The sequence below is a fragment of the Alligator sinensis genome, unplaced genomic scaffold, assembly GCF_000455745.1.
Source record: "Alligator sinensis unplaced genomic scaffold, ASM45574v1 scaffold692_1, whole genome shotgun sequence".
Lineage (NCBI taxonomy): Eukaryota > Metazoa > Chordata > Crocodylia > Alligatoridae > Alligator > Alligator sinensis.
The window spans coordinates 1579333-1591461 of NW_005842238.1; the positions used below are offsets into that span (position 1 = coordinate 1579333).

At 41.9% G+C, this 12129-nt stretch overlaps 1 protein-coding gene across 1 annotated transcript in view; it reads left to right on the top strand.

Moving 5' to 3' along the window:
* CCDC60 (coiled-coil domain containing 60) overlaps nucleotides 1-11477 on the top strand; it is a 147293-nt gene extending 135816 nt beyond the window's left edge. The window contains exons 11-16 of the mRNA XM_006027371.3: nucleotides 1025-1111; nucleotides 1573-1662; nucleotides 2470-2592; nucleotides 4022-4153; nucleotides 6307-6496; nucleotides 10768-11477. Of these exons, the coding sequence (XP_006027433.1) occupies nucleotides 1025-1111; nucleotides 1573-1662; nucleotides 2470-2592; nucleotides 4022-4153; nucleotides 6307-6496; nucleotides 10768-10875 (730 nt within the window). The 3' untranslated portion in view covers nucleotides 10876-11477. The remainder of the gene's footprint in view (nucleotides 1-1024; nucleotides 1112-1572; nucleotides 1663-2469; nucleotides 2593-4021; nucleotides 4154-6306; nucleotides 6497-10767) is intronic.
* The last annotated feature ends 652 nt before the right edge of the window (nucleotides 11478-12129 follow it).

Here is a 12129-nt window from a genome sequence, read left to right on the forward strand (position 1 = left end):
GTGAAGTTTTGTTATGTATCAGGTTACTAGTTGTACATTTTTAATACGGCATATTGAGTTTTGTCTTAGTTCTCCCACTATTATTAAGGAAAGCTGTGCAGCTGAATCACCATCATTAAAAATCTACCCTTATGTATTTATATTCACTAATAAATTAAAGGAAATGCTGGGGCAAAAGTACCTAAAACTGTGTGGAGTCAAAAAGGTATCAGAGGTTGTTTTTCACAATTGGCAACAACTGGCTGTGTGATCCCAAGGCCTTCTGAAGAAAAAATGCTACTTAGGAATAGCACTGATCTCTTCTCAATGACTCAAATACATGTGGTGGTAGGAATTATTCCTAACACATAATATTCAATAATTATTATGTTGAACTTTCCACTAAACTTGAAAAGCAGTAGCCAGGACCTTTCTGAACCTGTGGTGGTTCAGACGTATCCATAATAATTGCACTTGTAAAAAGCTTGCTGAAGGGGGCTTTTTAGAGACGAGAAATTCCAGGAGTTTATGTGAAGGTAAAAAGGGGAGGAATCCTACTAGAAGAGAGCAGCCCTGCTAGGCTGCAAAGGTCAGTGCACTGGATCTAATCTCATTTATGTGGGACTTATTCAAGCCCAGTCTAAGTTATTGGATTCAATCCCTATTAGCTTTCTAACTCGCGTTCTGCCGTCATTCTGGACCTGTCCACTCACGCAGCATCTCTGTACACATTTTGACTTAGGTTCTGATGGAATCTATGAAGATAACTTAAGAATTTCTCAGTGAGAAGAGGACCAAGAACTGTCCCAGATACTGTAGCCTGTCCCTAGCATAGTGAGGATTTCCACAACAGATAATTATTGTAATTAGACATGTGCAGTGATATATTCCCCTCTGGTTGATTTGAAATGAAATATTAAGTGCAAAGCTGGATGGTTCTGATTAAGTCTGTCATATCAGGAGTGATTCATCAGCACCAGTAGGATATCTCATGCTGGAGAAGGCATACTGTGTATAATTTTTAAAACCTTGTTTTGCCTTGCAGTTCCCTGTATGGGGCTCAGAAGGATGACAAAGTAAACGCAACAGCAGACCAAGACAGCATAACAGCAGGGGACCAGAGGCCTAGAAGGTAGAAATAAAATCTAAGCAGGTACCATATAGTCAGCTTCACATGCTGCATCCAGTCAGCTTCTTGTGTGAAAAACATATGGCATGCAAATGCCAGATAGCATCTTGTTGTCATAATAGTCAGTAAAGCTCTGCCTTCTGTCAGTTGTTTAATTGCTGGATGTTCTAAAACCTATGTTATATTTGCAAGATAGTGCATGAGGATTTTACCTTGGGTTCCCCACTAATATGACTAACAACCAAAGATCTAACTTTTTGTGATCACCTTAAAGGGTTTAGCCTTCTTTGATTACATCTAAGACAAGATGAAAGCTAATTTTAAAGTTTTCAGTTTCAAGCCAGCTGAATCTGGTTGGCATCATAGCTGTTTATTATCTACAGAATTGCCTATTCCTCTTTGCAGTGCCTTGGATTGCAAGGCATACTGTATTATTTTAAGAGATTTGGGTTTTTCTCTTGCAGTTCACTCTCTGTGACTGTGAGAGAAGACAAAACAACCACAGCAACCTTTAAAGAAGAAGAGAGCACAAAGCACATAAAGAGGACCAAAAGGTAAGCACACTATAGAGCATGCTGCATATCATCTTTTTCATGATATCAGTACAGGTGGATTACAAGCTGTGCTGCTGTAGGGGTGCACAGTGAGCCAGCAAAATGCCATTACGCTACATATACTGCCTGATACACTGTATGTGGACTTTGTCACAATATTCCTACTAACAGTAATATGAATTGTAAAGCCAAATTTCTGTATTCTCTCTTAAATATTTGCCCTTCTATGTTTAAATCCACTGCTGGGTCAAAAAGGAAGCCTAGTTAAACCTTACCAGTTGAAGGTTAGAGAAAACATTATAAGGTCTTAAACATTTATGAATAAGGAAGCTGCCTGGCCCTGTTCAGTGTCTGTTATTATTTGCAATTCACAATCTGTTCTTTATTTATATTTCATGCAGTTTGTTTCTGTTGCTGATTTGGATGGTTGACGTAACTAACCGGAACAGCATAGCCTGTGGATTTTACAAATGAATATGCAACTTGAAATTGCCAATAAATCTCAAACCTGGTATATGTTCCAGGAGATGAATGCAAAAAGGTTAGGGATATGGTTGAGAGAAAAATGTGCTTTTTGAATCACATGAATATTTGCAAGCAGTTCTTTCTAGCATCTGATCAGCTTTAAACCAAGCTCTCTGCTCCTTAATTTGCATGTTTACAGTGAATGGGAATCTGTCAGCTTTCAAGTGTCCGAGAGCTGAGGTTTTCATTTCACATCACTTTAAAAGATTCTACATTCGGAGTAGTCCAGCACTGTGCCCCAGAGATGCATAACTCCAGGTTTATGTATTTTCCCACCTGCAGCCGCCATGCCAGCTATTTCATTGAAAGCAAATGTAATTTGCATGCTGAGATGAGACAGAAGTTCTCAGCCATAGCTGAAGAAGCAGCACTTTGTTTACATGACAACCTGGAGATACTTGAAAGGTAAGAACTGGAATACCTTCTATATTTTGTCAAAATATGCAATGCCTCACTATACGTATTAGTGAGGACTTGCTCCCAAGCCTTTTAAAGATGAATCTGCTCTCTGAAATGGCATGGCAACAGACTAATGACAATTGGCGTGGCGATCTGGATAGTCTTGTGCCTACCCATGCATAGGATGTACACTGCAGGCTGACTATTCAAGCGAACGTACTAGGTTTTCTCTGAATGATTTCTATGGACATTACATTGGATATTTACTTTTACATGTGTCTTTTATGGACACTAAGATAAAATTCCCCCAGCTTCATAGAGCTTATTGCCTCCTTTATCCTCTAGCCAGTTGACTCTCAATTGCATCAGTTATGTTCAGAAATATTCAATTAACATTTTCCAGACTGAAGACAGTCTTTTTGTTTATCATATAAATCTCAAAACCAGCTGTTGCATTTCAAATTGTAGTCTGACTCTTAGTCTGAGAATCTCACAGATTCTCTAGCTCCACACATTGAGACCACTGTCCTGTTAATAGTGCAGGATTTATTTACTTTTGAGGCCATTACCTCTTTTCCCCAAAAGAGTGAATACTAAATCATCCACACTTAAGGCCAGTCCACACACACTCTTTAACATCATTCCTGGGCTTTCAGAATTCTCTCTCACCCAGAGGACAAGTGAGCAGCCTTCTCCTAGGCCAGCATTAATTCTGGTCTATCAGTCAGCCAGTGTTTGTGATCCTTTCTTCTAGAACAGAAGTCTTACCCGTAACATTTGTAAATTTTACTGGCTCAGAGAGAAAAAGACCTGAGATCTCCTCATATGTAATTATTGTAAATCTCACAAGCACACCCAGGTTGATCAGTGTTTGTGGGAAAGACCTCTGAGGAGCATTGACGTGCGGCAGGAAATAACATTGCTAATTCAATACGTGGCACTCTGTTCACTAAGTTTACATTGAAATAAGGTCCTGCAGCCTTACCTGACTACTTGCATTCAGTCTAATGTAATAGAGTTTTTCATATGATTACAGATATTAGTTTGGTTTCCCAGCTAAAATTCCAACTCAGATAAGTATGCTCAACCTATTCTCCACTAGGTTTCAAACATGCATGGCTGTTTTTTTCTTTTTTTCCTAATTGCCTTTAAACAATTGTTTAGAGCCCTGAGGTGGTTGTATTGTCTTGTTGCATCATTTGATCTTTAAGTGTGTTCTGTATCTCACAGATTAATTATAGTTTGTAAATTGTTTGAAGAGATTTAAATGTGGAAATCACAACTAAAACACAAAATTTTAGTATCTGCAGACTGAACATAATTTACTTTTTCATCCATCAGTCTTCTACCATCTTTGTTATGTTCCCAGTTAACTCTCAGCAAGAACATTCATTTTTAAAATATCCCATTCTAATTTTTTCAAGTTTTATTGCAGGCGGCGGGAAGAGAAATGTTCACAGAAATACCGAGCTTTAAAAAGTATCAAGTGTTTTGAGAGAGACCTAGAAAGAATGAGACAATCTGGAACAAGAGCTGAAAGAGAACATGATGAAGATGAATGCAACTGGTGAGAGAGCGCAGATACTTAGTTTGACTCCCTCCCCGTGCCCCAAAAGCCTTTCCTGTAAAACCAAAGCTCTTCTTTGTTTCAAAAGTCTTAGTCTGCCAAAAGCAAAATAAAATGTCTAATTAGAAACCAACAAGGGGCAGATCTAAAGGGCATGCAGTAGTGCAGTCACACATTGCTTTGATTCCTGGTCCACCCAAAATTTAAAACCAACTGCCTGACAGTGGCAGCAGCAAGGAGGGAGTCACTTGACTTCATGGTTTATCCTTTCTCCATTTTTTAATAGTCTTGATGTTCCAGTAACTAAGCTATCCTTTCTTCTGCCGTTCTGCTGGCTGTTAGCTGCTCCTCTTAATGCTGCTCCTATTTCACATCCCTGCAGATTATTTTTAATTCTAAAAATATTATCTCAGGTAAACATCAACTCAGGTGTGGAAATAATTTTCAGTGAACATTAGATGCACTGTCCGGATGCTCAAGAAGGCTAGATTTTGTTTTATGAATCTAAAAGAGATATACATTTAATTTTAATGACATTTTAATGACAACAGGACTAAAGAAACAATATCTTTTGATTGGTTTTTTTGCCTAGTTGGTTGGGGTTTTTATATACATCATATGATATAGCAAATTAATGCACATTCCAATAAAATTGTATTTGTTTTTGCTTCCATCTTAAACTGAATAACATGGCATTGCCCTTGACCCCTAGCATATTAGTAAAAAGAAATTAGAAGTTTTACCTGGATAAAAATGTGTGTTCTGTTATATGTGATGATGCACCTTACTATCTACACCCCCCTTTTCAAAATCCTAGGATCCCGCCCCGCCATGGAAGCCAATAGACTACCTGGATTCTGAGCTCCCAAGGCTTGAGTCCAATGTTACAGTGTATTTGTTCCACCTGTTCGTCAGTTGTAAGATCTGGCCTTGGCTAGGTGGCACGTGCAGTAAGCTCTCTGAGCTCATCAACTCATCAGCATAGCTGCTGCTGGAACCTACATCACCCTGGCTCTGGTATTCAGTGGGTGAATGCTGCTGCTGATTGCCCTCCTCCCCCCCACCCCACACTCCACACTCCTTTGCCTGCTACCAAAATTGGCAGCAAGGGAAAAGAGGAGGGGAATAAGTGGCAGCAGCATTCACCCCCTGCACTTGAGCATGGCATCAGTGCAGGCTCTAGCAGCAACTGCACTGATGAGCTGGTAAGCTCAGAGAGCTCCCTGCACATGCTACACAGCTAAAGGGGGATGCAGCTGCACCCCCAGCATACCCCTTGGGTCTGCCCCCTGTTTGCTAGTGTAGCCATACAAGCAATGGACTCCTGGTATAGACAAGGACTAACTTGCCTCCTGCCTTAATGGTTAGGGAAGACCCTCCTCTTGCTGCTGACATGTATGTATTTGTCTTCTGCTAGAGAGAGGTGGCACTTTGTGCTAAAGATTAGCTGATATGCCGGTGTATTCGGGACTCTGATAGAATTAGAGAGACACCATTGCAGTCCCTCACATGTATATGGTCTGGAAGGGTCAGAGACATCCATCTCTGGGATTGTCAAAGCAGCACTACAAAATTTACACAGAAAGTCGAGAGAAAATGGGAGTCTTTTCACAAGAGCTTTATTTTTATTGTAGTGTGTAATTCTTTTCTTGAGTCTCCATATTCAGAGTGAAATGGCAAAGACTGAGTGTTACAGTGCATTCACATCAGTGAGATTTATGTCAACCTGCACAGGGGAAAAATATGATGACAGCAACAGAAAAAGGGACAGTAAAGAAAATCAGACACTGTGTCAGATCAGGCACCGATTGCTTCAGAAAATCTACAGAGACAAAACAAAATAGAGAGACAAAAGATGAAAAGGGCAAATCAGAAGTAAAATGGAAACATTTGTCAATATTTTATCGTTTGCTTCCACACCACAGGTTTTCACCTAGAATTTAAATGAACAATTAAGGAGTCTTTTTAATGCCATGCAAGAGGAATTGGGTGCAGAGGTCTGAGAAGAATAAAAACAAGCCTTTTTTCCATCATTTCCTAGAAACTGCACTGAGCAAAAGTATCAGGAAGGTCTGAGGTACCCAGCTGGGTAAACTTCAGTTTCAAAGGCATCTATTTATTTAGTCTCTGCTCTTTTCTTCTTGCTGTTAAAGGTTTCTGAGTTTGATATCCAGACTCCCCAGTGCTGTGAAGAATGACAGTCGCACACAGAAAATCTTAAAGAAACTGGAAAAATTTGGCAAGAACCCAGACTTGAGAATCCGTCCCAGCACCTTTCTGAAGGTGCTGAGTGATCTACGTGTATGGGAGTTGTGTTCTCCAGACATCTCTGCAGCTGTGGAGGTGAGCTGAAACATTCTAGCCAAGGGGAGATGGGGGACACGAGGAAGGCCAGACACCTTCTGGTGTGATTACCCAATTGAAAACTACAATGATATATAATTGGAGACCATGTCTGTGCAAGATGTAGCACTGCTCACTTTGTAGAGTGCTTTGAACTCCTTGCAAAGTACTGTTAATGATTACTGTTTTATTCCTATTTTATTACCTATTAATTTGCTGCTGGAGTGAAAATGACACTGTAATAGCTAGAATACATAGAAAAGAATATTCAGTCACATAGCTGTGACAGTGCCCAAAAAGACTTGTAATTCATGGCTGTGATGTCTGCCAACCACTATAGGAAAAGTATCACAATAGCGAACTATGAAAAGTGCACGTTTGTTTGATGAGCCTTCAGCCATTTACAGATAGAAGCTGCTCCAGCTATGTTTAAAGAGCCTCTCAAGTGGCTCAAATAAGGTGTCTTCAGAAACAATTTGAAGAAGAGAGAGGGGTAAGTGAAAGAGAAAGGAAAGAAAGCATGGAAAGGAAAGAGAAGAGATTATATTAATCTACATTGCATAGTCTAGATAAGTCATTTATAGACAAGGCAATGATGCCACCTTGTGTTTTTGGTTGTCAACTCAGTCCATTCCTTCTTTGATCTACAGTATCTGCAGAAACCTCTTGATGGCAGCCACTTAGGTAACTGCACATCTTGCATGGTGGGTACTGAGGTACAAAGGCAAAGATCAAAGGTCAGTTCCTGATTGACCTTGCAGGTTCCTAAATAGGACTTGAACAAAATTTAGGCACCTAAGTCACAAAGGGCTCTTAGGAGAAGCAAAACACTGCCCACTCACTCCCAATACATGTGTCAAACCTTGAAATAAGGCAGTGAAGCTGCCCTGAGGACATCTCTCCAACACAAGTCTCAAGATCACTGGTCTCTGACTTGCTTAAGAGTGGTAATGGGGGTGTCCATAACTGACTTTACCTCGTTTTGGGTTTGGCACATACAGAGCAGAAATGGGTGATGCTTCTCACCAGTGCTCTCACAAATGGCATGGAAGCAATATGTGCATGCCCAAAGGGTAATCCCCCAGCAGCACCTGCAAAACTACTTGGGCTCCTAGAATCATTAAGCACTTGCACTTTGCCCTGAAAACCTATGTAGGTACCTAAACTTGGCCTATTGAATAAGCTCAGAAGTGATACAACTTGGATATTTACACATTTAACTCCTGCCTAAGGGCCTTGCTACACCTTACACTGTGAGCTGTACAAATGTTAATTGGTGTTACTGCTAGCTTGGAGTTTGGAGGAGTCACACCCTTCTCTGACTGTCCCCTATCTGCATAGCTGTGACTTGTCAATAACAGGCCTGGTGAGGGGCAGGACTAGGAGGTGGAGCTGTGAGTTGCCAGTAGACCGCCGATGAGCCAGGACAGGCTTCTATCCCTGTTCTACAGGCAGGGACTCCTGGGATACCAGAGGACTCCAATTTGGTAGGGCTGTGCGAAACAGTACCTATTCGATTCAGATTTGGATTCGGCCTGAATCAGGGACAATGATGTGATCCATTGAGTTGGATCACTGTCCCTGATTCAATTTGACCGAAACTGAATCTGATGATTTAATGCTGATTCAGCAAATCAGCAATTCAGACACAGGCACAGCTTTAAAAGTTTTTTCTACATACCTTGAGGTAGCTCGTGATCGTTGCGGTACTGGGGTGGATGGAGCATCCCACAGCAGCACGGGAGGCTCTCCAGCGTGCTCAGCAGTGAACCCAGAAGTGGACCAGAAGTACTTCCAGTCCACTTCTGGGTCTGCTGGGGAGCATGCTGGGGGCCCCTCCATGCCCAGCAATCATCTGTAGGGGGACCCCAGGTGCTCCCCCAGACCAGGAGGCACCAGTTGTCGAGCCAGGGGGTGCAAGGGGGCCCCCCTCAGCACGCTCCCTGGTGGACTCGGAAGTGCTTCTGGTCCACTTCTGGGTCTGCTGCCGAGCGTGCTGGGGAGCCCCCCGTGCTTCTGTGGGACACTGCATCTGCCCCAGCACCACAGCATGCAGAACCCCTGCTACCTAGAGGTATGTAGAAAAAACATTTAAAGCTGCGTCTACGTCTGAAACACTGAATCTGTCTGAATCTCTCCAAATTGATTCAGAGGGTTCCGAATTGATTCGGAGAGATTAAAGGGTCCTCTGATTTGATTCGGATTCAGAGATTCGGCCACCAAATCGGGCTGAATCTCCACCAAATCAAATTGGGGACCACAGCTTCACACAGCCCTACAATTTGGGCAGCACATCTGTAGGCAGTGGCCACACCTTAATGGAATAGGAGCTCGGTAGTGCGGATCAGAGATAATCCTGCCTTGCAGTGGCATAACTTTGAGCCATATAACAAGTGTTTAATGCCACATTAAGCTGTTAATGTGCAGACAATCCAGGGGTTAAGAGCTCCAGAAGCTAACCAAAATTACCATGTAACAAGGCCCGAAATTTCCTGCAGTCCAAATCAGTGTTGGGAAGTAACTGAACTCAGGCTCAGTCCCCAGTTCTTTAGGTGAAGAACAGGCCACACTGGTTGACTGCTGCTGAGAGTGCACACAAAGCAAAAAGGAGCACCTACTCACCTTTCGCCCAATAGTTTAGTGGCCTGGGAAGTGCAGGATTTGGGTTCTAGGCCTACGTCAGATAGGTTCAAACCTTCTCTGTCTCAGCTATTTTCAGGAAAGTGCCCTGACCATTGGGCCAATGACTATCCACTGGGGTGCCATGCAATCTTTTGTGGAGTGCCACAGCACCCAGTCCGTAAAGCACTCTCCTTTCCCCATCCAGCTCCCCACACCCGCTGCAGCATCTCAGCAGCATGGCAAGCTGCTTCTCTGGGGACCTGACACTGCTGCCCTTCCCCACCCTCTGGCATGCTTGTGCTGCCCACCCCCACAATCTTAGCACTGTGCTCTGCTGCAAGCAGGTTGATGCATGTTCTGAGCCATGCTTTTTAGCCCAGCTCATCCCTGTGGCTTCTCCCACACTTCCAGAGCCAGCAGGAGGAGCCATGGTGGCAGATGGCTCTGGTTGCCAACACAACCCCAGGGGAGAAGCTTTGGCCACAGGGACCACTCTTACCCCCTCAGGTATGGACCAGGGATGGGGAGGGGGGGCCAGGCAGTGAAAAGAGTGGAACACAGTAGAGTGAGGTCTGGCATCCACCGCCGCCCTCCCCTGGTACCATTTAGGTTAGTATTTCTCAGCCTTTTTAGCCTCAAGGCAGCCCTCCATCACTTTTCTGAATTTAGATTTTAGCTCAGTAAATCTCAGCCAGAAACTGAGGTGCTGCTAAATTCAGAAAAGTGATGGGGTGCCTTGAGGCTAATAAGGTTGAGAACAATTGCACTAGGCTACCAGCTGAGGGCATTCTCTACCCCTCCTATTTATGCCGCACTTACTTGGTCTCTTATGAACACTAGCCATTCCTTCTTGACCCCCAACATCTGTTTATATCAGATATTTCCAGAGTCAGAGCATTTGTTAGCTATTGTGGCTCCCCTTTCAAAATCCATAGTGTCCTTATAAAGCCTTGTATTCTCTGCTGCTGCAATTTATTTTTATAGCTGTCTGTCTTTGATTCTTGTTTCAATTTGGTTTCCTCTGTATTTTGTTCCTTTGCTCTACTGCCAGTAGGGGTTGCTAAAACAAAGAGATATTAATGAGGCTGAGCTCTTTTTCCTACCTCTTATATTTTCTTCACAAATATACACAGAGGAGGGACGGCTGTGTTCCTTCTGGCTGGAATTGATAAAGGCAGCTGTAGTATTTCAGGAACAGGAAAAACATCACTGAGTGTAAGCTGGCTGGTTTTGACAAAAGAGCTGAGGCTAATGTTTTTATTCAGCTTTAAGCCAATTTAATATAACACAAGCTCAAGGTAAAAGCAAAGCTTTACATTAAAATGGCTTTGACAGTTTGAGGATATAAATAACATGGATGATCCCATAGTTTTCAATTTTTATTCATTTTAATTAACCTTCACTATTGATTAAATTTAACATAAAATACTTCTTTCTCTTTTCATCCTTGTCAAACCAAGCTAACACAGATTGATGTAACAGTTTGCAGCCTCAGGAATGGCTGTTCCAAAATCAGATTGGTCTCTCTGGGAGCCAGTCAAACTGTTATACAGTGCAGTTGTTTGGTGTATTACTCTATCTCAATATCTTTTATATATATGCCGATAAATAATATCAAGTGTTAAGGAAAGTTCCTTATTGTATTTCAGTTTGTGCGTGAAAATATTGTTCAGATCCAAGAAGAAGTTTACAAAGGGTGGCTGCAGACTCAAGTCAAAATCCCTAAAAGAATGCAAAGTGCTCCACCTTTTTATTGAATGGGCAAAGACGATGGTTTCCTAGCTACAAGAAGACAGTCTTGTTGCTTCAAGCGGGGATCTGTTTGTAGTTGAAGTATGCATCAGTGAAATTTGGAAGAAAGGCAACTTTGAAAAACATGCTGATTGTGTATGCCACTTACACACTGAAATGTGATTTCACAGAGCTGATTTTTACTATCAGGCTAGATTTATGCAGTGACCGACACAGAACAGAAACTAAAAATAGCTGCTCCTTTTCGGATGACATCATGGATCACCAAAACCTCGGTCTCAAGGTTCTATTTAGAGTGAAGACAGAAACACTCATCAGATGGCAATGGAGAACTGAGTGGCAATAACACTTTTCCACCTTTTTCCCCTTGTCTATAATACCACCTCCTGTTTTTGGTTTTCTATCTGCTTATTTGTTATACTGCTCTGTCTTCCACAGTTTTGCTCCGTTACTTCTGCTTTCAATAATCCCCAGCAGGTCTGTTTGAAGCTTTAAACGGGATGCTTTTTGTATCAGATTTTGTGTCTTAATTGCTAAAATGTTTGATTTATACATTGTTTCTTCCAGACTTTTTTTTCCTGAATATGGCTAAAGTTTTGCCTTATTAAAACTGTTATTCAAATGTTCTGTATTCCTAGGTGCTTGTTTTTAATTGTTCATTTTCCAGTAGTGGCTCCACAGATTTATAAAAGTAGGTAGCTGTTCTCACCATTTTCCCCAGCACACATTTGCCATTGGTCTGCTGACTCAAAAGTGATAAGGACTTCTAACCAGTAGCAGGCATGAAATGGAAGCTGAGCATCTTTGAAAACTTTGAAAAAAGGCATTGGGCTTGGAATAAAATAATTAGTTTGCAAGCCTGTCGCAACACCCAGAGGAGCGTCTTATTGTGCAGAACCGTGGAGTTTGATTCATCTTTTAGCTACATGCTAAAGAAAAACAATGATGAAATGTAGATGCAGGTCAGTACAATGATCCCTGCAGGGTCCGTGATACTGCACTACAGTATATTAATGAAGTCTGATAATAGCTTTGTCATTTTACCTTCTTATTTCATGCTCTTTCAGTTTGGAACCAATGCTTTCTCTGAAAGGAGCCAAGAAAAAGATGTTTTTAGATTATGGTCCATTTCTTCCTGATCATGAGTATGAGCCTTTTAAGCTCTGCTATGTTCCCACTTTCTTATATCAACATGGTAATATTACTTAGCTCTTCTACAGGTGGGATAAATTCACCTTCATCTTCACCCTCACTTTCCC